The 27,107-nt window shown below is 44.9% G+C and overlaps 2 protein-coding genes across 4 annotated transcripts in view; one reads left to right on the forward strand and one right to left on the reverse strand.

Moving 5' to 3' along the window:
- Window positions 1–625: 625 nt before the first annotated feature.
- On the reverse strand, window positions 626–26,588 carry RIBC1 (RIB43A domain with coiled-coils 1). Of its 3 annotated transcripts, none has more exons than XM_033922052.1 (9): window positions 26,473–26,588; window positions 25,970–26,090; window positions 20,024–20,151; window positions 19,825–19,906; window positions 18,769–19,113; window positions 17,221–17,339; window positions 16,857–17,084; window positions 14,888–15,054; window positions 626–1,258 (listed from the first exon to the last, which is right to left on the reverse strand). In XM_033922052.1, exons 3-9 carry the CDS (start codon window positions 20,138–20,140, stop codon window positions 1,177–1,179), a joined length of 1,140 nt encoding a protein of 379 aa, XP_033777943.1. In that variant the 5' UTR covers window positions 20,141–20,151; window positions 25,970–26,090; window positions 26,473–26,588; the 3' UTR covers window positions 626–1,176. The 3 variants fall into 3 exon arrangements, with proteins under 3 accessions (XP_033777943.1, XP_033777922.1, XP_033777933.1); XM_033922031.1 differs by having other exon boundaries at window positions 1,120–1,258; window positions 25,958–26,090; XM_033922042.1 differs by lacking the exons at window positions 25,970–26,090; window positions 26,473–26,588 and adding an exon at window positions 26,150–26,171 and having other exon boundaries at window positions 1,120–1,258.
- CACNA1F (calcium voltage-gated channel subunit alpha1 F) overlaps window positions 15,319–27,107 on the forward strand; it is a 224,240-nt gene continuing 212,451 nt past the window's right edge. The window contains exon 1 of the mRNA XM_033922018.1: window positions 15,319–16,451. The gene's annotated coding sequence lies outside the window, so the exon portion shown is untranslated. The remainder of the gene's footprint in view (window positions 16,452–27,107) is intronic.

Consider the following 27,107-nt stretch of genomic DNA (forward strand, 5'->3'; position numbering starts at 1 on the left):
TTCTGCTATGCCCAGGCTGGACTGCATCTATAGAGTCGAGTCACAGCCCACAAAGTCAGAGCCATTGTGGCTTCAGTAGCTTTCCTCATATCCACTCCTATTGGGGAAATCTGTAAAGCTGCCACCTGGTCCTCGGTTCATACTGTCACCTCTCATTATTGTCTGGATGATTTCTCAAGAAGGGATGGTCATTTTGGCCAGAGAGTATTGCAAAATTTATTCTCCTAAGTTGCTTATGCTCCCCCCATCCCATTCTGGTTAGCTTGGAGGTCACCCATATGTGAGAATAGGCTGCCTGCTTGTCCTGGGATAAAGCACAGTTACTTACAGTTGTTATCCAGGGACAGCAGGCAGCTATTCTCACAATCCACCCATCTCCTCTGGTTGGTTTCTCTACTAGCTATCTGAACTGAGGAGACTCACCCTGTGCTGGGCAGGAAGGCACTCACGCATGCGCGGTGCGGCTGACTCGAAACTTCTAAAGTTTTCTACAAGCAAGTATGCTTGTGAGGCTGTCCGCATCCATGCTCCGTGGATGATATCATCCATATGTGAGAATAGCTGCCTGCTGTCCCTGGATAACAACTGTTACGGTAAGTAACTGTGCTATATGGCTTTATTATGCAATGAATTTTGTATAATTTGTATTGTTATTTATAGAGTCTTGCTGTTTGTACTTTTCTGATATATTTCAATTATATGTTATCTTTTTTAAAATGGTATCTATGTTAACTATATACTGCTTTGGAGCATAACAGATATGGTGGTATATAAATGTAAAATAAATATGATCCTGAACCCATTGGCTATTCTGTACTTCCATTACCTTACCCCAACACTGATATTAAACAGATCTATTGTTTTCTGTTTTTTTCTTGTTTCTTCTGCAGTGGTAAAACATCTGCTGTTCTTCAGTCTTTTAAACCTCCAGCTGAACTGTTATGAATTCCTTCTTACCATAATATTTTCATTCTGATGCTAAAAAAAGAAGTTGTTCTGGGCTGAAGTATTTATTAAGTTGATGCCTTAGAATAAACTTTATATTTGGAGCATACCCATTTATCTAAAGAAATTACAACATAGCCAACACATAGCCATTGTAGAGTAGGGTTCACTGTTCTTTAACTGTAGAATGCAGTGATAAGGAAAGATTTGGGGGAGTCTCATCTGCATTGCCTAGCGACTGCTGGTATTGAACTGAGTATAGTAATGTGCAGTGGGGTTGTTGACATACACTTCTTTGTCCAGGTACACCAGTCTGCAGAGAGAGGAAATGACAAATTAAACATTGATTTTCCTTCAGTTCTCTGTCTCATTATATCAATTCTACATCTTCACATTGTACTACTATACCTCAGAATACCTACAGTTACTACTCAGTGATACTCTTGCTATCTGCATAGCTCAACATTTTGAATCTGCAACTTTAGTCACATTTTTCCAGAGTCACAAATGGTTACTATCTTGTCTGAATCAATTGCCTTGTTATTAGCCTAGTGGTGAAGATACCCATTGAAGCACATTTACTAATAGTGGAGAAAAAGCCTCAACTGCATTAAAAAAATGCTTTCAATATCAGATGGAAACCCAGCGGGTTATAAGCCAGTCAAATTCTGTCTCATAGGCAAAAAACTTCACCAAGTATAAAATGCTGTTTTCAAAAATGGGTTAACCCACACCACTGTGCATAAGAAAACAACAGAAGAACAGCAAAAGGAACAGGAAAAATGTTTAACTTATCTTCACTAGCTGGTATCCTTGCTCACAAACCGTTGCAATCGGGCCATCAGCTGTTCATGTTGAAATCATGTCTCAACTAATCCACAATGCTGTGGTTGGCTTACCTGGGCCCAACGACCCCGAGGAAGGATCCGGTGGTGTCGATTGTCGTCGGTGCCGATTTTTGTGGTGCTGTCGACGTCGCTGCCGGTTCCATGGCAGATCCGGTACCAAACAAAATATTTTGCTGGATCTGCCGATTTTTTAAAGTACGCTTTTTAAGCGTAGCACAGCGGGTGCAGGTGTCAGCCCGATGCTCTGGACCCAAGCACTGGAGGCACCAATTGTGTGGGTCGGTGAGGGAGATCGGGCGTGCACACCGCTGGCACTTCTTAAAACCCGGTTGAGGGGGCATGAAGGGAAACACGGCCTCCGCAAAATCGAATCCGGAGGCCTGTATGATGGCAACAGGCCCCGCCGGGGCCGGCCTGAAAAAATAAAGAAAACTCGAGTTTTTTTTTGTTTTTTTTTGAAAACAAAAGTAAAGGGAATCTGATAATAAAAAAGGAAAAAATTTAGAAAATACGCGAGCGGGAAGGCAAAAATTAGTTTTTCAACGGCCGTTGAAAACACATGCGTCTTCTTCGCTCCGCGGAAACAAAGAAACTGGGGACCACGCTCTCCTCCGTCGGGCGGGAAGGCACTTGCACATGCGCGGTGCGGCCAACTAGAACTTTCTAGTTAAAAAGGTCCGTACCGGGGCTCCGTCGGTGACGTCACCCATGCGTTAAGAATATGCTGCCTGCTTGTCCTGGGATAAGCAGCAATTATTCCAACAAGGTTCTTGTTTCGCCACCTAGTGGCTGCATCAGGGAAATATCCAATGTTCTCTCCCTCCAGCAACATGCACTGAAGGCTCCATGCTGATGCCTGGATTTACAGCCAAGGTCCTCCTGACATCACTTCCAGTTAGATCAATTTCGACTCAAAAAAAGGTGGGGTGGGGGGAAAAAACCTCTAATAAAACGCACACCATTCAATTCTTTGATTCAATCCTTTAGGCCAAATAGTGTCCAAAAAGAAAATGAACCGTTGCTCACTCTGGTAGAATCTGGTTTTCACATCACCCCTCTGTTGCATCATGGGCATGTGATCTAACACAAAACACCGGAACTCTTCCAGCACATGACACTGCTCCACAAAGTGCCGCATCAGAACATCCACTTATCTTTTGTGGGCAATATTCGAGCGATGTTCAAACAGCTGAGTCTTCAAACTCCACGCCATATGTCCTATATAGCACAACCCACATAGACAAACTATGGCAAAAACAACACCCACAGTTTCACAGGACACTTCATCATCCACGCTGGTCGTCTCGGAATGCATATCTGATCTCCTTCATTCATCAAGGTACACGCAGTACATCGACCGCAGCAAAATAAACCCACCCTCCCTTTCTCAGACCTTGACCACACATCTGATGGGCATAAATGATCCTTAAGATTTTTGTTCCAAGAGAAAGCAATTTTGCATTCTAAGGATTGACAGTTTGTTTTAGTTTGTAGCATAGGCCATAAATTCTTTATCTTCCTTTTTAACCTTTGAGATACAGTAGAGAATTGCAAATCACATGAAGTAGAACTATCATTAACTTTTTTAGGCTTATATTGCAACAGTTGGTCTTGGAAAATGAACCTAGCCCATTTGAAGACTTTTGAAATTACAGCCTTTGGATAGCCACGCTCTACATATTTGGCTGTTAAATCTTTCGCTTGATTGACATATTCTGCCATGGAATGACAGACTCGCCTATAACGGAAATACTGAGAAACTGGAAGGTTATTTTTTTTTTTAGTATTAGGATGCATGCTTGTGTATTGCAACAACGTATTCCGATCAGAGGGCTTAGTAAATATAGTTGTCAAAAATATCCCCTCATTCTGCAAGATTTTTATATCCAAAAATGTTATCTCCTGCATACTGCTCTGCATTTCAAATTTGATAGCTGGGTGACAGGCATTGAGGTAAGCAACAAAACCTCATCAGTAGATTTCCACAACAAAAAAATGTCATCAATGTACCTCTTCCAAATTTTTATATGGCCAACAAACTGAAGAATAAACTCAGTCTTTCTCAAACTTGGACATAAATAAATTCGCAATAGAGGAGGCAAAAGATGCCCCCATTGCCACGCCCAATTTCTGTTGAAAAAACTTATGATCAAAAATGAAGTAATTCTTAGACAAAGCTAATGTAGACAAGGCTACCAAGATCTCAGTTGGTACCTGATGAGGGCGATGACAGTCCTCCAAGGCTTCTCTCACTACCTCCAGCACCTCATTTTGAGGAATACAGGTGCAAAGCGATTTTACATCTAGTGTGACCATCATCACAGGAGTCCCCTCCTGATTTGAGCTTCCAAGCACTTAAAAAAATCTGTGGTGTCCAAGAGCAATGAAGGGATGGTGGACCTCCATGGCTGCAAAAATATATCCATATATTTACAAATTCTTTCCAATAAGGACCCTTACGATCGGTCGCCCAGGGGGATTTTGCATGTCCTTATGGATTTTAGGCAGGAAATAGATCACCAGAACCTTGAATCGTTAAAACGTCAGAAACTTATATTCCATGTTGGTTACACATCCCAAGGCTTTACCTTTATTGATGATAAATAGTAGTTCTGCAAATGAAAGATTAGGTTTCTTACCTCGGCTAATCTTCCTTCTTGTAGATCTCTGGATGCTGAACGGATGGGATCTTGTATCTTTATTAGCTTCAGCTGCAGGCAACTAAAAGATGATCCCTCCCCTTTGGACTACCTGCCCGGGAGCTTCCTATCTTGCCCAGTTAGTAGAAAAGCCATGTAGACCTATGACAACAGGAAACAGAAGAAAAGAGAGGACGCGGGAACTCTCACTACAAGTCAATTCTGCTCAATATAGTATTATACTAAAAATTACGGCCAAAAGTGGCCAACTAGAAACAAACAATATAAACTACAAAACCCAGGAAAAATCCTGGAACAAGGACACAGCTTGAAGGGGACCCAACAAGGGGGAATATGCATGAAATTCTTAGTGAGGCTGGTCAAAGACAGAAATCCAGCTTACCAGTTACTGAAGAGGCGACCAGCGAATCGGACAAAAAAAACCAGATGGGCGAGCGTTCAGCATCTAGAGAAGATCTACAAGAAGGAAGATTAGCAGAGGTAAGAAACCTAATCTTTCATTCTTGTACAATCTCTCTGGATTGGAACGGATGGGATGTCCTAAAACTCAGGGGGGACCCGATGAGCCCGCCACAAGAACAGAAGCGCCAAAGGCCGTATCACCCTTAGCCACTATATCAAGCCTGTAAAACCTATGAAAGGTATGAAGATAAGCCCATGTGGCCGCCCGACAAACCTCTGCAGGCGAGACCGCATGAGATTCCAGCCACGAGGAAGCCATTCCTCTGGTATTGTGAGCCTTAACCCCCAAGGAGAGGCTCACGGGACCCGCCAGGACAAACAGATGGTCCGACAGACGAAAGCCGTTAGTGGCTCTCAGATATCTCAAGAGAAGACGCCGGACAGCCAGAGACCGCAGAACACGGTTCTGAGACTTGAAACCTGAAGGAACAAAGGCTGGCAACCAAACTTCCTGGTTGTTGTGGAAAGAAGAAACCACTTTAGGAAAAAATGAAGGCACAGTCCTCAAAATCACTGCTGACTGTAATATGGAGAAAAGGATCTCTGCACGACAAAGCCTGAAGCTCCAATACTCACTGTGCAGAAGTGACCGCCACCAGGAAGACGGTCTTAATGGTAAGATCTTTCAGAGAGATCGCATCCAAGGGTTCATAGGGCGGACGAGTCAGGGAGCGCAGGACCAAATTCAGGCTCCATGGCAGAGAAGGCAGTCACAAGGGAGGCCTCAGCCTCCCTGCCCCCCCTCCCCCGCAAGAACCGGACAACATCCGGGTGAGAAGCCAGAGAACCTCTGAACGAAGAGGGACCCAAACAGGAGAGTCCCGCAATCTGAACACGCAGAGAAGAGACTGCCAGATCCTTCTCGAGGCCATCCTGCAGGAAGTCCAGAACCTGAGCCACCGACGGGACCAAAGGGTCCACTTAGAGCCCCGCACACCAAGCCTGAAAATACCTCCAGGCTTTCATGTAGGCCGAGACTGTCGATTTCTGCTTGCTCTGCAGGAGCTTGGTGATAACCGCAGAGGAATACCCCCTGGCTGTCAAGGCTGCCTACTCAAGTGCCAGGCCGTAAGACCAAAGTGGTCCGGATCTTGAAAAGCAAACGGACTCTGCATGAGTAACCACTGATGGCAAGTTAGACGCAGACCACTCCTGGAGCTCAATCTCACAAGGTCTGCATACCAAGTTTGTCTGGACCAGTCAGGAGCCACAAGGATCACCAGACCCCGGTGCGAGGCCACCCAGCGCAAAACGCGCCCTATCATGGGCCACGGAGGAAAGACATACAGAAGTTCCCCTATGGGCCAAGGTTGAACCAGAGCATCGAATCCGACGCTGCTGACGAGTCAGTGGCTGAGGAATTTGTCCGCCTTCCTGTTCACTAAGGACGCCATCAGATCCCCTGGGTAGACGCGATCTAGGGCCAGGAAGCATCGTAGGCTTACAGTCCTGCACACTCGCCATAAGATCATCCAAACCCTGGCCAAATAAGAGCGAACCTTTGAATGGTAGCTTGCTCAGAGTAGCCTTGGATGAAGAATCACCCGACCACTGGCGAATCCTATAACATTCTCCTAGCAGAAACTGAATAAGCTCCCAGCTTAGCAAAACCTTCAAAATATAGAGGGTATCTGCCAAATAATTCACTCCAGAGACCAGGAAATCGAGATCCCGAAGGGATCCTGATGAAGTTTGTATGACATGCCCAGTCCACAAAAGTGGCCGCTGCAGCTCGCACCCCCGTCGCAGCAGAATCAAAAAGACGCTTCATGACAAAATCCAGTCTACGGTCCTGGACATCTTTCAGGACCACACCTCCATCCGAGGGCAAGGAGGTACGTTTAGTGACCTGAGCCACCGCTGAATCCACCCTCAGCAGGACTAGGCGCTTGGAAAATTCAGAAGCCATGGGATACAATTTCGCCATGGTCCTAGTGCACTTCAGGGGACCCTCCGGAACCTCCAAAAGCATTTCCGCCAAATCTGCGTGATCCGAAAAGGAAGTAGAAAGCAGGGGCTTAGAACTCATTACTGAACACTCCGTCTGAACTGCGGAGTCAGAATCAAGTTTCAACGTCCGCAGGGATTCAGAGATAAGATCAGGAAGGCGACTGGACTTAAACAGCCTGCGCACTGCCTGATCCTCACCCAAATCGTGGACCCCAGAGCTCTGGGAATCCTAGATATCCATTAGGCTAGCCACTTCAGCGGAGCCTGCCAAAGAGCCGTGCGACTGCAACGACATATAAATTGACGCAGGCAGTGAGGCAATAGCAGGAAGTTGCCTCTGGCTTTCCAGCAGACCAGCAAGAGAGCAGACTGACATGCTGGAATCCAAAGGCTGCAAAGACTGTCGCACCGGAGTCTGAGGAGCGGACACAGTCATAGCCCGCTTTCACATGAAAGCCTGATACCATCATATCCACAAATTCCGACAGAAAGTAGTCCCCGGCGGCCAGGGCCGATCTGCGGGACCCCGATTTGAAGTGTATTAAAGACTTATGATGATAGCATGCAGAGAAGCTGCAGAACAAACTGGGCAAGACAGGAAGCTCCCGGGCAGGTAGCCCAAAGGGGAGGGATCATCTTTTAGTTGCCTGCAGCTGAAGCTAATAAAGAAAGATCCCATCCGTTCAGCATATAGAGAGATTGTACAAGAATATATCTATCATTGGAAGGATCTCCCTCTAGCTGCACATATACATTGGTGTCGTTCAGTTGGGAAAGCACAGTTACTTACCGTAACAGGTGTTATCCAGGGACAGCAGGCAGATATTCTTAACTGATGGGTGACGGCACCGACGGAGCCCTGGTACGGACAATTTTAGAGTGATTGCATTCTAAGAACTTAGAAAGTTCTAGCAGGCTGCACCGCACACGCGTGAGTGCCTTCCCGCCCGACGGAGGCGCGCGGTCCCCAGTTAAGATAAGCCAGCTAAGAAGCCAATCCGGGGAGGTGGGTGGGACATAAGAATATCTGCCTGCTGTCCCTGGATAACACCTGTTACGGTAAGTAACTGTGCTTTATCCCAGGACAAGCAGGCAGCATATTCTTAACTGATGGGTGACCTCCAAGCTAACATAAAGAGGGATGGAGGAAAGGTTGGCCATTAGGAAAACAAATTTTGTAAAACAGATTGGCGAAACGTCCATCCCATCTGGAGAATGCATCCAGACAATAATGAGATGTAAAAGTATGAACTAAGGACCAAGTAGCAGCCTTGCAGATTTCCTCAATAAGCGTGGATCTGAGGAAAGCTACAGACGCTGCCATAGCTCTAACCTTACGGGCCGTGACAGAACCTTCCAGGGGCAGTCCGGTCTGAGCATAACAGAACAAGATGCAGGCAGCAAGCCAATTGGATATCGTATGTTTAGAAACAGGGTGACCCAATTTATTGGGATCAAAAGATAGAAAAAGTTGGGGAGATGATCTATGAGGCTTAGTGCGCTCTAAATAGTAAGCCAAGGCACGCTTACAGTCCAGAGTATGCAAAGTCTGTTCCCCAGGGTGGGAATGAGGCTTCGGGAAGAAGACAGGTAAGACAATGGACTGGTTGAGGTGAAAATCAGATACAACCTTAGGGAGAAACTTTGGATGTGTACGTAGAACCACCTTGTCATGGTGAAAAACAGTGAAAGGTGGATCAGCCACTAGTGCATGCAACTCACTGACCTCTCCTGGCAGAGGTGAGGGCAATAAGGAAGACCACTTTCCAAGTGAGAAATTTGAGATGAGCCGTGGCTAATGGTTCGAAAGGAGGCTGCATGAGAGAGGAGAGAACCACATTAAGATCCCAGGTAATGGAAGGAGTCCTAAGAGGTGGTTTGACATTGAAAAGGCCCCTCATGAACCTGGCAACCAGAGGATGAGCCGTGAGGGGTTTTCCTTGAACGGGATCATGAAAAGCAGTAATGGCACTGAGGTGAACTCTGATTGACTTGGACTTGAGGCCGGAGTCCGACAAAGAAAGCAAGTAATCCAACAGCTGTTCTACCGTTAGTGAAGTGGGATTATGATGATGGAGACACCAGGAAGAAAAACGAGTCCACTTCTGTTGGTAACATTGAAGAGTGGACGGTTTCCTGGAGGCCTCTAGAATGGAACGAACCGGCAGAGAGAGAGAGACAAGAGCAGTGGTTAGGAGAGAAACCAAGCTGTCAGGTGGAGAGATGGCAGGTTGGGATGAAGTAGAGATTGCTGATGCTGCGTAAGTAGAGTAGGAAATACTGGCAGCAGTATGGGTTCCCTGGAACTGAGTTGAAGAAGAAGGGAGTACCAATGTTGACGAGGCCACTGTGGGGCGATGAGAATCATGGTGGCCTTCTCCCTCTGAAGCTTGAACAATGTCCGCAACATGAGAGGAAGGGGAGGAAAGGCATAAAGAAACCGGTCCGCCCAATTGAGGAGAAAAGCATTTGGTGTCAGACGATGAAGGGAGTAGAGTCTGGAATAAAAGAGGGGTAGTTGATGATTGTGGGGAGCTGCAAAGAGGTCCACCTGAGGAGTGCCCCACTGAGCAAAGATGGACCGTAGAGTGACAGGGTCGAGGGTCCATTCGTGAGGTTGAAGAATCCTGCTGAGGTTGTCTGCTAAGGAATTCTGTTCGCCCTGAATGTACACCGCCTTCAGAAAGAGACTTCGAGCTGTTGCCCAAGACTAAATCCTTTGGGCTTCCTGACATAACAGGCGAGAGCCTGTTCCACCTTGCTTGTTGATGTAGTACATGGCTACCTGATTGTCTGTGCACAGAAGAAGAACCTGGGGACAGAAAAGATGTTGAAAAGCTTTGAGAGCATAAAACATTGCCCTGAGATCCAGAAAATTGATGTGATGAGCTCGTTCCTGGACCGTCCACAGACCTTGCGTGCGAAGATGGTCCATGTGTGCCCCCCAGGCATACGGGGAAGCATCCATGGTAATGATCATGGAGTGGGGAGGCAGATGAAAGAGAAGACCTCTGGAAAGATTGGAGGATTTCAACCACCATTGCAGAGATTGTCGGAGCGACGATGTTACAGATATGTGACGCGAAGGCGGATCTGTCGCCTGGGACCATTGAGTGGTCAAGGTCCACTGAGGAGTACGAAGGTGGAGACGTGCTAGAGGAGTGACGTTCACCGTCGAGGCCATGTGCCCTAATAGAACCTTCATCTGGCAGGCTGAAATGGAGTATTGAAGGCGCACCTGATGGCAGAGGTGGAGCAGTGTCTGTATACGGTCGGAGGGAAGAAAAGCCCTCATAAGAGTGGTGTCGAGGACCGCTCCAATGAATTGCAGTCGCTGAGTAGGAAGCAGATGCGACTTCAGGTAATTGATTTTGAATCCAAGGATTTGAAGGAAGGAGATGGTGTGATTGGTGGCTTGAACCACCTGCTGAGATGAAGGAGCTTTGATTAGCCAGTCGTCCAGGTAAGGGAATACTTGGAGACTGTGAGACCTGAGAAATGCAGTCACCACTATCAGACACTTGGTGAATACCCTTGGAGATGAGGCTAGGCCAAAGGGTAACACACGGTATTGATAATGACGGTGATGGATTTGGAATCTGAGATACCGTCTAGAGCTCTGATGTATGGGTATGTGAGTGTATGCCTCTTTGAGGTCGAGGGAGCATAGCTAGTCGCCCTGAGAGAGAAGAGGATAAAGCGTGGCCAGAGAGAGCATTTTGAACTTTTCCCTGACTAAACATTTGTTGAGGTCCCTGAGATCCAGAATAGGTCTGAGATCTCCCGTCTTTTTTGGGACCAGAAAATAACGGGAGTAAAATCCCTGCCCCCTCTGATCTAGAGGAACTTCCTCTATGGCGTTCAGAAGAAGAAGGGATTGGACCTCCTGAAGCAGGAGGGGGGACTGAGAGGAGTTGGAAGCAGACTCTTTTGGAGGATTGTCTGGCGGAAGAGTCAGAAAGTTGAGAGAATACCCGTGGCGAATGATGTTTAGTACCCATTGGTCTGAGGTGATGAGTTCCCAACGGGTGAAATAGATGTGCAGGCGACCTCCGATAGGCTGTGGTAGCGGGAAAGATGGAGGGAGACTGGCTATATCCCTGAGAAGCAAGTCAAAAGGGCTGAGTTGATTTGGGTAGAGCAGCTGGTTTTACAGGTTGCTGCTGCGGTGGACGAGTCTGCTGGTGTTGCTGCTGACGCTGCCTCCTAGGTTGATTCTGAGGAGGATGGAGAGGCTGAGCAGAATAGCGACGCTGGTAAGATGTGTGTGGCCGGAAAGGGCAAGCTGGTGGAGGCTTCTTCTTGTTTTTGAGTAAGGTATCCCATTGGGTCTCGTGAGCAGACAGTTTTTATGTGGTGGTGTCCAAGGATTCCCCAAACAACTCGTCACCTAAGCAAGGAGCATTTGCCAAGCGGTCCTGGTGGTTCACATCAAGCTCCGAGACCCGAAGCCAAGCTAGGCTGCGCATGGCAACTGCCATGGCAGTAGCCCTGGATGTCAGCTCAAAGGTGTCGTAGATGGAACGTACCATGAACTTCCTCAGCTGGAGCAAACTGGAAGTATATTGCTGGAATAAAGGGACTTTACGCTGAGGGAGGTATTTCTGGAGGGAAGACAGCTGTTGGATCAAATGCTTTAGGTAGAAAGAAAAATGAAAAGCATAATTACCAGAACGGTTAGCCAGCATAGCATTCTGGTATAACCGTTTTCCAAATTTATCCATGGTCTTCCCTTCTCTGCCAGGAGGGACAGAGGCATAGACACTAGAGCCTGCTGATTTTTTGAGAGTGGACTCCACGAGTAAAGACTCATAGGGGAGTTGTGGTTTATCGAAACCTGGGATAGGGATCACCTTATATAGGGTGTCCAATTTTCTTGAAGCTCCTGGAATTGTCAAAGGGGTCTCCAAATTCTTGTAAAAAGTTTCCTAAGGATGTCGTGCAGAGGTAACTTGAGGAACTCTTTTGGAGGCTGATCAAAATCCAGGGCTTCAAGGAAAGCCTGGGATTTTTTAGAATCAGATTCCAAAGGGATAGAGAGAGAGTCAGACATCTCCTTTAAGAATTTAGTGAAGGAGGACTGGTCAGGTTTAGAAGGCGGCTTTTGGAGAGAGATATCTTCCTCGTCCGAAGAAACCGCTTCCTCGGTATCCATAGGCTCTTCAGAATCATCCCACAAGTCAGGATCACGAACCTGTGAACCCCGACCTTGAGAAATCAGGGTCGAGGGTGCAGTATGGTGGGACTTGCGCACCGATTTACCGGAGTGTAAAGAAGTGGCACCGGGAGAAGTGATACGGTGCCGAGCGGTATTGGGAGACGGTGCCGATTCGGAGACCGTCTGCACCGCATGGTGCGAGGTCCTGGGTTCCGCAGATAAAATGGGCATGGAAGCAGAAACAGGAGGAATCGGTGCTGAAAGTGTCGACACCGACAATAAGGGCTGCTCAACCAGCGGTGCCGTATGCTTAGACCAGACCGGGGCTGGGAGGTTCGGTGCCAGCAGAGCAGGGAGAAGATGTTGCAACTGCTCTTGAAGCTGGACTTGTAGGATAGCCGCTATGCGGTCATCCAAAGAAGGCACCGGTACCGCTTTCTTTTTCTTCGGTACCTGTGGTGCCACTCGATGCTCAGGAGATGAGGCCTCAATGGGAGCGGAGTGCTTACGGGGGCGCCTTGAGGCCGACAGGACTGGACTCACTGCAGGATCGGCCAGAGGACGCTCCAGGGAAGAGGAAGACTTCTTAGCCAGCTTACCTGGGGGATGCGACACCGGAGGTAGCTCCGGCGTCGTCGAAAGAGTCGGTGCCGATTTAGAAGGGGCAGCCGACGTCGGAGTGGATGTCGATGGTTCCATCCCGGCACCAAAAAGAAGTCGTCGTTGGATTTGGCGGTTCTTCAAGGTGCGTTTTTTAAGAGAAGCGCAACGGGTGCAGGAGGAGGCGTTGTGATCCGGACCCAGGCACTGAAGGCACCAGTTGTGGGGGTCGGTCAGAGAGAAGGGCTGCGCACACCGCTGACACTTCTTGAAACCTGGCTGCGGGGGCATGAAGGTGAACACGGCCTCCGCTAAATCGAAGGCGGAGGCTTCAATTGTGCCAACAGGCCCCGCCGGGGCGAGGTGAAAAAAAGAACCAAAAATAAAAAAAGATTTTTTTTTTTTAAACAATACTAAATGAAAAGAAACCGAGGAAGAAAAACTTCCAGACCGAAAAATACGCGCGAGCGGGAAGGCAAGAGGATTTTCAACGGCCGTTGAAAAAAACGCGTCTTCTTAGCTCCGCGGAAACTAAGAAACTGGGGACCACGCGCCTCTGTTGGGCGGGAAGGCACTCGCACGTGCGCAGTGCGGCCTGCTAGAACTTTCTAAGTTCTTAGAGTGCAATCACTCTAAAATTGTCCGTACTGGGGCTCCGTCGGTGCCGTCACCCATCAGTTAAAAATATGCTGCCTGCTTGTCCTGGGATAATACGCTTCCTGAAAATATTCAGCTTTGACCCATACAACTATATCTCCCCCTTTATCCGCTTTTCTTATCACAATGGAGGAATCATTTTGTAAATTTTTTAACATTCTACGTTCTGCTATTATTAAATTCCATTTTGGGGGAGTTCTTTATACACCAAAGCTTTAAATCCTGCCAAAACAGGATCTAGATTCCCCAGAGGGGTCCACATGCTCTTCTCATGCACTACAGAATGATCATGCCTTGGTTCATTGTCAGAAAAAAAGAATTTCAATTGAAGAGCTCTAAAAAATCTTTCCAGATCCACTCTCAGGGTGAAGGGATCATAATTCTTAAGCGGAGCAAAAGAAAGACCCTTATCTTATTTTTTAGGCTTCTAGCATTTGTATACAGACATTTCAAATTGTGGTTTTTCCTTGTATCTACAGGCTCCTGAGAAGATGACAGGGATAACCTGAGTCCTTTACTCTGCTTTCCTCTTAAACTCTCCTGGCTTTATTTCACCATTATTGAAACCTCTCTGTTGGGACTCTCTATTGTTAGCATCATATCTTTGCTATTTGAATGTTCTATTGCACACCTATTAGATGTTTCTGTTTTTCCAGGCTGTCTTTTATGGTAACATTTGTATTGTACTGACATTTATCATATTTCTGTTAAGTAATGAATGCTATAAACAATGCTGTTAAATTCTGATACTGTTTCATGTTAGTCCTATTACTAGGTTTCAATCTGCTATCTCCAAATTTACCTTACTTGCTCATATTTGCTCATTTTTCTATTTTTATGCTTTTAACAACATTGGAAGTTTTTATGTTAAACTGTGCCTGCAGTATACTGCCTTGGATGAATTGGCTCACTGGTTGAGCTGCTGCCTCTGCACCCAGGGGTTGTGAGATCAAATCCTGGTGCTGCTCCTTGTGACCCTGGGCAAGTCACCTAATCCTCCAGTGCCCACCACTTTGAATGTCAGCTTTGAAATTCCAAAGCAACAGAAAGGCAGTATACAAGTCCCCATTCCCCTTCCCTTCATAAAGGCAGCTAATAAACCCTGTAAAAGAGTATGTGATGCATGACTGGGTTCCCATAAGATCACTCCTTCACTGAGGCTGAGAGTAAGTCACCTTAGAGTCATCTGATTCAGAGTGATGAGACTCATGCAGGAAGGTGATGAAATGTTCTGAGGAAGGCCCTGAGGCAAGAGATTTCTGAGGGAATATCAAGAGAGGGTCAAGTCAATAAGCCTCTAGAGAGCAGCTGTGTGTGAGAACATCACAGCAATGATATAGAGAAAGAAAGAAGGCTACACTTTTGAGGGAAGAGGAACAGCCTGAGCTGAAAGCTGATTATACATGGACAGAAGGTTGCCAGGATAGGAGAGAATATTTCAAACTATTCATGCAATGTATGAATTTGGTGTGTGTCCACAAGGGACCTGAGATGTCCTGCAGTCAGTTGCTACCATGCTGTCCCAAACCCCAATAAATAAAAAAAATATTATGTCTGCCTCACAGAACTCATTCTGTTTCTTGTGTGTCTGTTCCATTGGTACTCACTGTGCTTTCTGCTCCCTGGCCAGTTGATGATTGTATGAATCCAGGTTCTGCCTCAACTGCTTATTGAAGTCCTGTTCCTGTTCTTCTTGCACCATTGCAGCTCGGGCCACAAGCATTCTTTGCTTGTCCCATTCCACATCCCGCTGCCGCTCTTCTTCTCTCAGCCGCTGGGGATAGCAAAGACAATAATTAAGGTCAATCTTCCCACCCTGTCTAACATGCTGTACTGCAGGGTGTCAAAGTCCCTCCTCGAGGGCCGCAATCCAGTCGGGTTTTCAGGATTTCCCCAATGAATATGCATGAGATCTATTAGCATACAATGAAAGCAATGCATGCAAATAGATCTCATGCATATTCATTGGGGAAATCCTGAAAACCCGACTAGATTGCGGCCCTCGAGGAGGGACTTTGACACCCCTGCTCTACTGTCAAGGGCTGCAGTTAAGCAACTGGACAAAAAACTCCTTCCACACCATCTTCAACTCTGAAAACTGTCCTTATTTCCAATGTAAGAATTCTCCCAGTTAATGAATCATGCAATAATACTGTACTCTCACTTTCCTCTGAGTTTCCTCCTTGGTTCACATTCATAGGCCATTTTATTTGGTATACTGATAGTCAGCAAATATCCAAGCACTTTATAATACTAAAATAAATATGTAAAATCAGGCAGAGATATGATATAAGGCCTTGACACAACAGGTGGCATAGGTTAAAATCCAGTATAAAATATCCAAAATAAAACAATTAAAAAAAAGACAATACAGTGAAACACCATTGATGATGATGATGATGACTGAAGGATGCCAGCAAGCCACAAAAGTTACACAGAAGGTCACTTGCATAGTAATATGGAACAGCATTTTAGAATGAATATCTAATTCAGAATAAGAACATCCAGGTCAGTATGTCACAGATGGTGCTAGTATTTTAGAACATGTTCTAATATGCATGAGAAATGAACATCTATTTTACAAACTGAAATGTCTAGCCCATGAACAGGGCAAAACAAGACATATGGATGTCATTGTGGCAGAATAGGAACGTCCATGTTATAAAATGGCTACATAAGACTTCCATGGGGAAGTAAAGCAGTAGCCTAATGGTTAGAGCAGCAGGTTGAGAACCTGGGATACCATTAAATCCCACTACAACTCTTTGCAGTTTTTTAAAATTGTGAGCTCTCTCCAAGGACAGCAAAATACCTACCATACCTGAATGTACACCATCTTAATAGCCTTTGGACTTTCAGGTGATAAATAAGAAACTATATCATAAACATCTATAGTACCTGAAATGTTACAGAGCCAGGTAGGTATTCCTTGCCAGTTTAACATTTAAAGGAAGCCAGTAATCTCTAGGGGATTAAGGGGATGACTTCCCTTACTCTCTCCAGTGGAAAGCTGTTTAATTGGAGCACCTCCTGTAACCTAGACTTGCTGAACACTAGATCTAAATACCAACATCCATCTTTTTTAACATAGACATCTTTTCTCCTTCTGAAATCACAGGTGAATGCCCAGACCACACTCCTTTGCCATATGGACATACTACAGTTTTCGAGGTTTGTATCCCAGTTTATTAAGTCGGGATTTGGATGTCCATGCAATATAGATTTCTAAATGTCAGTTTTCAGATTTCCAAAACATTAATAGAGCTTCTAAAATAAAGGTCATATTAACATAGTAGACGACAGCAGATAAATACCTGCACAGTCCACCAGTTTGCTCAACAGTCATCAAGGTGCAGATGTTGAGCTGGCAGGAAAGTCATTGGGAAGTGGTTACGAAAAGTTTCAGAACATATGTAATATGGTAGAGAATTCCACAGAGTAGGGGTGGCAATACTAGAACAAGGATGATATATAAAGTCCAGGCATTTCTAACAGTTCTTTTTTTTTTTAACCTAAACTCATGGAAGAAGTACAAACACCATGGTTCATTCTCAGGGGAGAGGGGAAAGGTCATACCTGTTTCTCCTCTTTCTGTTGCTTCTGTGTTCTCGAGATGTCCTGCACCTGCTCGGGGGTCATGCCCTTCCAGCGGTCTGTAATCACACGATGCAGCTGGAAGCAGCTGGTGGCAGCAGCAGGATTCTCTGTCAGGATGTCACCTGTCAGGTGGTTGTAAATTTCAGTAAAGTTATCATCCTCATCCTTCTGCTTTTCTAACTGCCTCTGCCTCTCCAGGGCTGCAGCCTGCACAAGAGAAACAACAATGTAAAGAGAAGGAGAAAGAAAGAGAGAGAATCATAGACTGAAGGGTGATGTAGCATTTCTTGCTAATATAGGGTACATAAGCTAGTAGGAGAATTCCAAGGCTATGTTTTTATACCTGGGCTGCATTGTAGTTGTCTGTGGCCACTTGCACAGTCTTCCTGCAGTCCTCTTCCATCTTGTCCAACAGCACGGCTCTTTCATCTAATTCCACCATTTTCTTATCATATAGATTATCTGAGAAAAGAAACAGGGTGAATGGTAGAAGCCCATTCTATAAAGGAACATAGGCACCTACTTTCCATTACAGAATACTAACCTAACCAAGTATATATGCATTTAAAAGTTAGGCACAAACACTGGCTCGGGGATTCTTAGAAATCTCAGTTTACTCCTTTGAGAGTGGTTTTCCAACTCTTCGATCTTGTCGGCTTGCTTTTGTAATAGGCCTCGCAGCTCCGTCAACTCCTCCATCAACGTCGTCACGGTATCTTCAACACCTGAGACCCGCTGTTCCAATTTGCCGTGAGACAAGTTTTGTCCAAGAGAAGGCTTTCTAAATTTGTCAGTTGCTGTGAAAGGTGCATCAGACAGAGATCTAAAGCAGACACCACCACCGACGTTAATGCTTCCATGTGTGCTGCTGATAGCTGCAACGTGTTGGGCGGGGAATCCGCCATCTTGTTCTCACCCGGCTTGCCACATTCTCAATTCTTTTTCTGTGATTTTGAACTCATGGAGGCTGGCGATTTCAGCAGAAATCTGTCCATATACCAATCCGCCGTAAATGTCACAAAGATCGGAGAGATTAGACCCGGAGAATATTGCAAATTATGTTTATGTTTTATTAACATTTGATATACCGCTTAAGCATATTACAGATCTAAGCGGTTTACCTGAAATTATGGGGGAATGACATTAGGGAGCCATGAGCAGAGGCAGAGCACGACCTCCTAAACTACAAATCCCTGCAAGGAGAATGGCACACAATAATCTATTCATACGTCAGCCATTCCATCTGTCTTCTCGCCAAGCTGTTTGACAACAAATATATCTGAATTAGGTTAGGGTACCCACACAAACAACTTTGATACTAAAGGTCAATGGTTTATTTGGAACATCTGGACCTCCTTTGAACTTCTAGAACTCAGAAATATTTTCAATACTATTATATTATAGAATTTTAATTTGTAATGAAATGTTAAATTTGATGCTTATATGAGAGTTAATCAAGTGTGTATCTTTAAGTTTTAAATGAGTTTATTTGCTACACTTGTTGTAACATACGAAAATGAATAAAGAATTTAAAAAAAAATACTCTGAAAGCCTTTTAGCCCACTTGGGAAAAATCGTTCTTGTTCAAAAAAAAAAAAAATCAAGTAGCCATGTACTATCTAAACAGGTAAGGCAATCAGACTTGTATATCCTATGCAGAGGTGATGAACATATAGAAGTAGGCATTCTCACTATTTGTCATGTTAACATAGAATTACAATGCAGGCCAGAAAAGTAAAGGGGGGGAGAAGGGGGGTATATAGTGGTTACTATATGACAAATGTTCTGCTTAAAGGTTTAGTTGTCATGCTGATGGATGTTACACAGTAATTAAGAATGTAATTTACAGTTTTTGAAAAGTCAAGTAAAAGCTTCAGGATGTGTTTGTTACCTGCATACTTGGTCTGCATCAGGATCCTTTTCTTCTCATCCTTTTGATCAGTGAGCCACTTGTTTGTCAGCTCTTGCTGCTTCTTCCTGCGGGCTTTCTCATTCAGGTCTTCTCCTTGGAATTTCTGCAGGCTGGCAGGACCACAGCGGGGGTCATCATCACACACCCGTGCTGGCTTATCCTTCCTTTTTCCATCAGGGTCATAGAGGTCAAATTCGCATCTGGTGTCAGGCTGCTGAAGACGCTCCCGAAACTCCTCCATTGCCTGGTGCACGTCCCTCCGGTGCTGGCGTTCTCGTTCTTCCATCATCTGCACAACCTTGTCACATTCCACACGCTCTGCATCTGCAGTAAAGCACACAGGAGCCCCTCAGCATTATATTACTTCCAGGGACATGGATTATCAGTTTCTCCACTATTTTGTATAGCTTCCCCAAGTTCCACTGCTCCTATATTCCATATGGAGAAATAGCTCATGCTCCTCCATTACCCTGCAGCCAGCACTCCTTCACCATTCCCTAAAAGCCCACAGACAATTGCCATTCTCTGCAGCTCCCCCTCCTCATTCCCTTAGCCCTTTATCGCCAAAAATCTGTACTCCTTCACCATTTCCTACAGGCTTCCTAACAGCTGGTGAACTGCCACCATAACCTAAGGCTTCCCTCACAATCAGTGCACATCCAACATTCCTTAGAGATTCCCCACAAGTCAACCCTCCTCCACCACAATTCCTTTAGCTCTCTTTACAGCTAATGTCAGTGCTCCTCTCTCATTCTGTGCAACTTCTGCCCCACAGCCATCCCTCCACAAACATTCTATTCAGCCTCCTTATTCCCCCAACAGCCAATGCCCATCCATCATTCCCTGTAACTCCCCCCAAAGGCAGCACTCCTCCACCATTTCCCACACAGCCACTAGTTGAGAAAGGCTGGGAGTGGATGCTCTGCCAGTCCTATATGTTCTTTCCTCCTGTTAAGCTCTTCTCTAATAGAAAGTATCAGAAACTAAAATAAAGCAATAAAGGGGATCTTGCTTTGTAACAAGGATGTCCCTTACCAAAAGCTTCATCCCGAGCCTTCTCTGTTGCTTCCATCTTCTTTCGTTCCTCCACCTGCCTGTGTAAGGCTTCCACATCCACCTGCAAGAAACGAGGTGCTGTCAGGACTTATTAAGAGAGGCCTGTTCCAAATTCTCCCACCTCTGGGCACTGATGCAAGCAGAACTACAAATGCCAACCTTCAGTGAATTTGCTTACCCCAATTGTGCGGGCTTTAGCATTGAAGATGCGGCTCTGTCGCTGATGTTCTCTGTTCCTCCGTCTCTCAATCGTAGCAACATCCTTCAAGTCCGGGGCAACGTCTACTTTATACATTGCTCTGACTGCTGTGGGAAAAAGAAGGCTGGGGTCAAATCATGCCATGCCTTCTAGAAAGCTGAAAGGAGTGTAGAGCCATTCCAGAAACAAAACTTCAGAGAGGGACCTTGCCCTTCTGAGAGCTTGCATTTTAAAATACCTACTGTACCTGTATGTAAACCGCTTCTGTTGTGCCACAGAAAGATGGTATATTAAGAACCTCATAAACATAAACATGAAATATCCATTCAGCAATATAGTGATTGTATCATCTTAACCGATATTGATGGTTCTTTTAACTAACCGCAGTTCTTACTTTCAATAAGGGAAGTCACAAAGGGGATAATTCTGTAAAGAGGGCATTTACATTTACACGGTAAATAAATATCTAGAATGCCAGAATATGTGAATATATATGTGTGCATATATATTTATAAATGCTGAAAAGTGCTTATTTGTTATATAGCAAGCATTTTACATGTGGGTGTCCACTTGGGCATAGTCTTGGTGGGATTCCCACATGTATATAACCTACAGAATACTATAAATTCTATGCATATCTCCAGCATTTAGGGCTCCTTTTACTAAGCTGCGCTAGTGGTTTTAGCACATGCTACAATGCCACGCACGCTAGACGCTAACGCCTCCATAGAGGTAGCGTTAGTTTTTCTGCATAGCGCGGGGGTTAGTGTGCACCAATCTGCAGCGTGCACTAAAAACGCTACCGCAGCTTAGTAAAAGGAGCCCTTAGTGTGAGCCTTTACAGTGGCTCCATGGCTGGCATTAAGTGCTCGTGCTTAACTGTATGCACCCCTACTGTATATAGTCGGTTATAGTATTCTATAAAGCAGTTCTCTCAAACTGTGTGCCAAGGCACAGTGGTGTGTACCCCAAAGAGATTCTGGATGTGCCACATGAGATTCCAGAATTTGACTTTAGTTTTAAAAATTCCCTTCATAAGTATAATATAGAATAGATGACATGTACATCGCATACACAAAGACTCTGTCAATGTTATGAGCATCTGTGTGTGAAAGGATACAACCGCTAACGGCAAGTAATTTAATTTTAGTTTTTTATGCAGTAGTTATCCTAACTTGAGCAACAAAGCAATCGAGGCTTTATTACCGTTTGGGTTTTCTTACCTTTACAAACTTGAATTTTCAGTTCTGACAGAAATTAAATCGAAAAAAAGAGAATGACTGTAGATGGTGAATGATGAAATGTGTGTTTGCTTGTTGACTATTGAGCCGCATTTTGAGTTAAATTGCACTCAAAAAGAAGCACATCCATCACATTGATTAGCAATTCTGTTCTATCTACTTTAGTTTCACCATTGATACAATTACCCATACATAGCTTACAGAAATTTAAATAAACAACTCTCAAATATTTTGTTGGTTTTGCAAATTTATAATTTCAATTATAATGTGCTGCGAAAAACATTTGGAAGAAACAGCACTAGGTCCTTTGAAGGCAAAGTTGAAAACTTTCTTGTTCTTAGATGCTTTTGACACATAACTGCTCTCATAAGGGCATAATTTTCACCGTTGCTTTCAGTTAACCCTTTTCCCTATTGTTCTTTCCAATACAAATTGTAATCCTTCCCTTTTTTCCTCTTGTTTTTATTTTCGTACATCTGATGATGTATGTGTTTTTAGTTTTTACTAATCAATCCCCTGTAATGTCACTTATTTTGTTTTTAAACTTCTGTTTTGTATTAATGTATGCTGATTATGTATTTTATTGTACACCGTTTTGAATTTTGGACTAAGCGGTATAAGAAATTTTAATAAACCTTAAAACCTTCATAGTGTGCCAGGGCTAAAAAAAAGAGACGGCTGAGAGGAGATATGGTTGAAGTCTACAAAATCCTGAGTGGAGTAGAACGGGTACAAGTGGATCGATTTTTCACTCCGTCAAAAATTACAAAGACTAGAGGTCACTCGATGAAGTTACAGGGAAATACTTTTAGAACCAATAGGAGGAAACATTTTTTCACTCAGAGAATAGTTAAGATCTGGAACGCATTGCCAGAGGATGTGGTAAGAGCGGATAGAATAGCTGATTTTAAGAAAGGTTTGAACAAGTTCCTGGAGAAAAAGTCCATAGTCTGTTATTGAGAAAGACATGGGGGAAGCCACTGCTTGCCCTGGATCGGTAGCATGGAATGTTGCTACTCCTTGGGTTTTGGCCAGATACTAGTGATCTGGATTGGCCACTGTGAGAACGGGCTACTAGGCTTGATGGACCATTAGTCTGACCCAGTAAGGCTATTCTTATGTTCTTATTCTTTTCAAATTAGCCTAGCAAAAAAATTCTTGCACATACAATTTTTGCAAGGCAGATATGTATGTGCAGAACAGACACTGATGTGTGCTCTCACCTTCACTTTTGTTTGGACACACAGACATGGTCTGTTACCTCCTTTCAGTCTTTTAAACTTGGAGATATGTCTTCTTTCAGGTTGCAACCCTTCCCCCCCCCTCAAAACAGACAGTTAAATGTGAAAAACTGACACATTCTCCCCACTAACTCTTCTATCTTACCCTGCACCCGAGAAGAAATTTCTCAAATGTGCATGCATCAAAAATAACAGTTTCCGTCTCTGCATTGCACAGAATACAGTAAAACCTTGGTTTGTGAGCATAATTTGTTCCAGAAGCATGCTTGTAATCCAAAGCACTTGTATATCAAAGCGAATTTCCCCATAGGAAATAATGGAAACTCAGACGATCCGTTCCACAACCCACAAACTTGAATACAAAATACTATATGTACTTGTATTGCAAGACCTCACTCATTTAGAACAGTCACTACACTCCTGCAGTGTCAGAGAGAGAAGAACCATCGGCTCAGTTGTGATGTGTATATTGTATGTACTTGTATTGCAAGACATTGCTTGTATATCAAGTTAAAATTTAATGTTTTGCTTGTCTTGCAAAATGCTTGCAAACCAAGTTACTTGCAATCCAAGGTTTTACTGTACTATCAATGGCGTACCAAGGGGGGGTGGAGGGGGTGATCCGCCCGATCCGCCCCGGGTGCATGCCCCAAGTGGGTGCACAGCTGGCCACCCACCGGGGAATAGCCTGCCGCCGGGGAAAAGCTGCCACTGCCACCATCGGGAACAGGCCGGTGCCCTCCCTGCTTCTCTTCCCCGCGGGCCGACCAACTCTCACCACCCGACGTCAATTCTGACATTGGAGAGGACGTTCTGGGCCGGCCAATCGCTGCCTGGCTGGCCCGGAACGTCTTCTCCGACGTTAGAATTGACATCAGGTGGCGAGAGTTGTCGGCCCCGCGGGGAAGAGAAGCAGGGCGAACTCGGCGCCGACCTGTTCCCGACGGCCAGTGGCAGCCTTTTCCCAGTGGCATTGGCAGCGGCATGTTTCCCAATGGCAGTGGCATGGGGGAGGGCAGGGAGAAAGAAAGAAAGAAAGGGGGGGGGAGACAGGGAGACAGAAAGAAAGGGGGGGGCAGGGAGCCAGAAAAAAAGAAAGGGGGCAGGTGAAACAAAGAAAGAAAGAAAAAAAAAATGGGGCATGGGGAGAGAGAGAGAAAGATAGATATAGAGAAAGAAAGGGGGCATGGAGAGAGAAAGAAAGAAGGGGGCAGGGTGAAAGAAAGAAAGGGGGGGGAGACAGGGAGACAGAAAGAAAGGGGGGGCAGGGAGCCAGAAAAAAAGAAAGGGGGCAGGTGAAACAAAGAAAGAAAGAAAAAAAATGGGGCATGGGGAGAGAGAGAGAAAGATAGATATAGAGAAAGAAAGGGGGCATGGAGAGAGAAAGAAAGAAGGGGGCAGGGTGAAAGAAAGAAAGAAATGGGGCACGGAGAGAGAGAGAAAGACAAACAGAGAAAGAAAGGGGGCATGGAGAGAGAAAGAAAGAAGGGGGCAGGGTGAAAGAAAGATGGGGCAGGATGAAACAAAGAAAAAGTTGGGGGAGGGAATGAGGTCTGGAGGAGAGGAAGCATACAGGAGGCTGTAAGAAGGGAAGAAATATTGGATGCACAGTCAGAAGAATAAAGTGCAGCCAGAGACTAATGAAATTACCAAAGGTAGAAAAAATGATTTTATTTTCAATTTAGTGATCAAAATGTGTCCGTTTTGAGAATTTATATATGCTGTCTATATTTTGCACTATGGCCCCCTTTTACTAAACTGCAATAGCGTTTTTTAGCGCAGGGAGCCTATGAGCGTCGAGAGCTGCATGGGGCATTCAGCGCAGCTCCCTGTGCTAAAAATCGCTATTGTGGTTTAGTAAAAAGGGAAGGAGTATATTTGTCTGTTTTTGTATAGTTGTTACTGAGGTGACATTGCATAAAGTCATCTGCCTTGACCTCTTTGAAAACCCACGGAATATAAATGATAATTAACATTTTTTCTGCATACAGTGTGCTTTGTGTTTTTAAAATTTTATTGTTGGTAGATCATTTTGACTTGGCCACGAAGGTAAGGGGGAGGGAGGGAGGGGAGCTGCTGAAAGACATCTAGTAATCCTTGCAGGCTTGACTGTGCAGGGAATTATTTTTGTAAAATCATGTTTTGTTATGTGACTGCCATTATTTAGACTTTAATTTCTATGAATGAATAGAATGAAAATGATATAAAATTACTTGCTTGTTTTTATGTGCGTGCGCTGAAGGAAAGTGGAGAGAGTGGGCTGAGAACGCTGAAGGGAAATGGGGAAGAGAGAGTGGGGAGAAGACACTGATTTATAAATTGACAATTGTACAGAATATTGTTTCTTTTTATACTTTAATATAATAAGTTCAATATAAAACAATTAAAGGCTTGTGTGGATGGAATCAGGTGGTTTATGGGGATGGGGACCGAGCTTACGGGGATTAGTCCAATAAAATGGTATTTCTTATTTCTCATTATTTGTTTTATTTCTATTTGTTAATTTGTAAAGTGGTGATTGTTATGTATCAGTTTTTTTCAAATTTACATCTACTGTCTTTATATTTTGCACAGTATTAGAGGACATGTTTTTGTGGTGTTGTGGTGTTGCATTGTATGCAGTCTGGTTTCTTGGCAGTTCAGTTTAACTTTTGTCTACATATTTCTATTTTTAGTTTGTGATTATTCCATATTGGGCGAGGGTGTATGAAAGGGACATGGCTTTCTGATAGCATCGACTGTACAGGATCAATTGAATGTGCAGGATCTGGCTTGTTTAGTTTTACAATGTATGTGTTGGTGTTCTAGTGCTCACTGCAGTGTTTAAGATGCTGCCTTTTCCTAGGTACACTCTTGTTGTGCGATATGTAGATTGTTACTAAAAATCATATTTTTCCATATAGATTGGGGGGGGGGGGTGTCAAAAAATGATGGGCCCCGGGTGTCACATATGCTAGGTACGCCACTGTGTACTATTGTGCCTCATTACAATATATTAACACCCATGCTCAATCTGTTCCTACTTTGTGTAGCCACTAATGTATTTGTAAAACCCAGGATAGCTGTACGGTTAGGCTCACAGTAGCTTTCTGTACTGGCCCCTCTCTTGCATATAATAAACGCCACTGTGGCTCTAGGACAACAAAGCAGTATGTACATCAGATCCATGATTAATCCCTTTATAAGTGCTTCAACTTTCCAAAAAGAAAAAAAAAAAGTTCTCCCTACGGTAGTTTTTGATTCCCGCCACAGGAAAACCACCCGGTACTGACACGAGTAGAAGGAAATGCATGCCCGGCCGGAAGGTCAGGCCCGGTCTACCCCCCATCTCCCTCATCCCAGTACATCTTGTTGCTGGAAACGGTATGACTATGAAGGGAAGGGGCGTAAAAGCACTTTTGTAGGTCCATATAAGATCAATGATGCTCTACCTCCGGCCTTACCCCTCCGCCTCTTCCCGGCTCTTCTTCCCCTCCCTTCACTCCGTTCGACGACCGTCAAACTGGGGGAAGCGACGCTTCCTTCGTTCCCATGGAGACAGGACGCTAACACTCAACTTTCCATCTGTAGAAGGGGGGGGGGGGAGAAAGCGGAAAGAAAAAAGGAATGGGGTAATTACTCACCGCTCTCACTGTACTATAAGAATGTTCAGCCAATAGGACATGAAAAAGATCTTGTCCAACTATGTTTGTCTTTTCCACTAAGGAATTAAGTATTTTCCCGTCCCAACTCTAACTTCTTCGATTCCCTCCAGTAGAGATCATTTGAGCCCGTCCGAGAGTGATCTCGTGAGCAAGCGAAAACATACGCGTTCCCATTTTTCATCCGCTCTCTGGCGGAGATGGTGGCGATTGTTGAGTGGTAGACGGTTTCCTATGATAAGCAATCATAGCAGCAGTACTATGTGGGTGGCCTTCAAAACGGGCTGGGTAGCTGCAAATTCTACCTGTACTTTTGCTCTTGACATTTGGAACACGTCCACTTCAGCTTTCCTAGGGACCTGAGAAAACGCGCGAAGAATACACCTTGCACAGACGGATGGGTTTACTCCTTTGCCAGCAGGTGGAGACTGTGAGCACAGTGAATGGTAGCAGTAATGCAAGTGGGCTGCAGTGCAGTCTCTCTCCCCGCCACACACACACACACACTTAGGATCAGTCTATTCTCAGTCTTCAGCACGTGAAGGTTGGAAAGCCTGTGCTGTCCTGTTTGGGACTGTTGGAGGGGATAGGCAGTGACCCTGTCTTGTCTGGACTGATGTTGGGTCCCGCAGGGGTCCCTTTTTTCATCAGGATGGGGGTGACACTTGGGCAGCTGAGACCCTTCCCCCCCCCCCATTCTCCCACCTCCCCTTCATTGTTAGTGCTGCCTCAGCTGTATGCCTTGTCTGAGGGCACTCACTACAGCTTTGAGAGCCAGTGGGGTCTGATCCTTTATAAAAAAAATTTTTTAAAGGCAGGGTAATTCAGAGTTTAGTGCCAGTCTGAAGGGACATTTTTAAGTGGTATTTTCCTTTCTCTAGCTGACCAAGTGTGTGAATTGGGCCTGCCACGCAGTTTATGTTTATTAGTACAGTAAAAC

Source organism: Geotrypetes seraphini, chromosome 1 (assembly GCF_902459505.1).
Source record: "Geotrypetes seraphini chromosome 1, aGeoSer1.1, whole genome shotgun sequence".
NCBI lineage: Eukaryota > Metazoa > Chordata > Amphibia > Gymnophiona > Dermophiidae > Geotrypetes > Geotrypetes seraphini.

Excerpts from the sequence above, each read along its gene's own strand:
- RIBC1 (XM_033922052.1), bottom strand. The coding sequence starts at position 20,140 with ATGTATAAAGTAGACGTTGCCCCGGACTTGAAGGATGTTGCTACGATT. Across the intron at positions 19,114-19,824 it reads GGCTCGGGATGAAGCTTTTG|ATGCAGAGCGTGTGGAATGT; the intron begins GTAAGGGACATC and ends GCTTTACTGCAG. Across the intron at positions 17,340-18,768 it reads GATGCAGACCAAGTATGCAG|ATAATCTATATGATAAGAAA; the intron begins GTAACAAACACA and ends TTCTTTTCTCAG.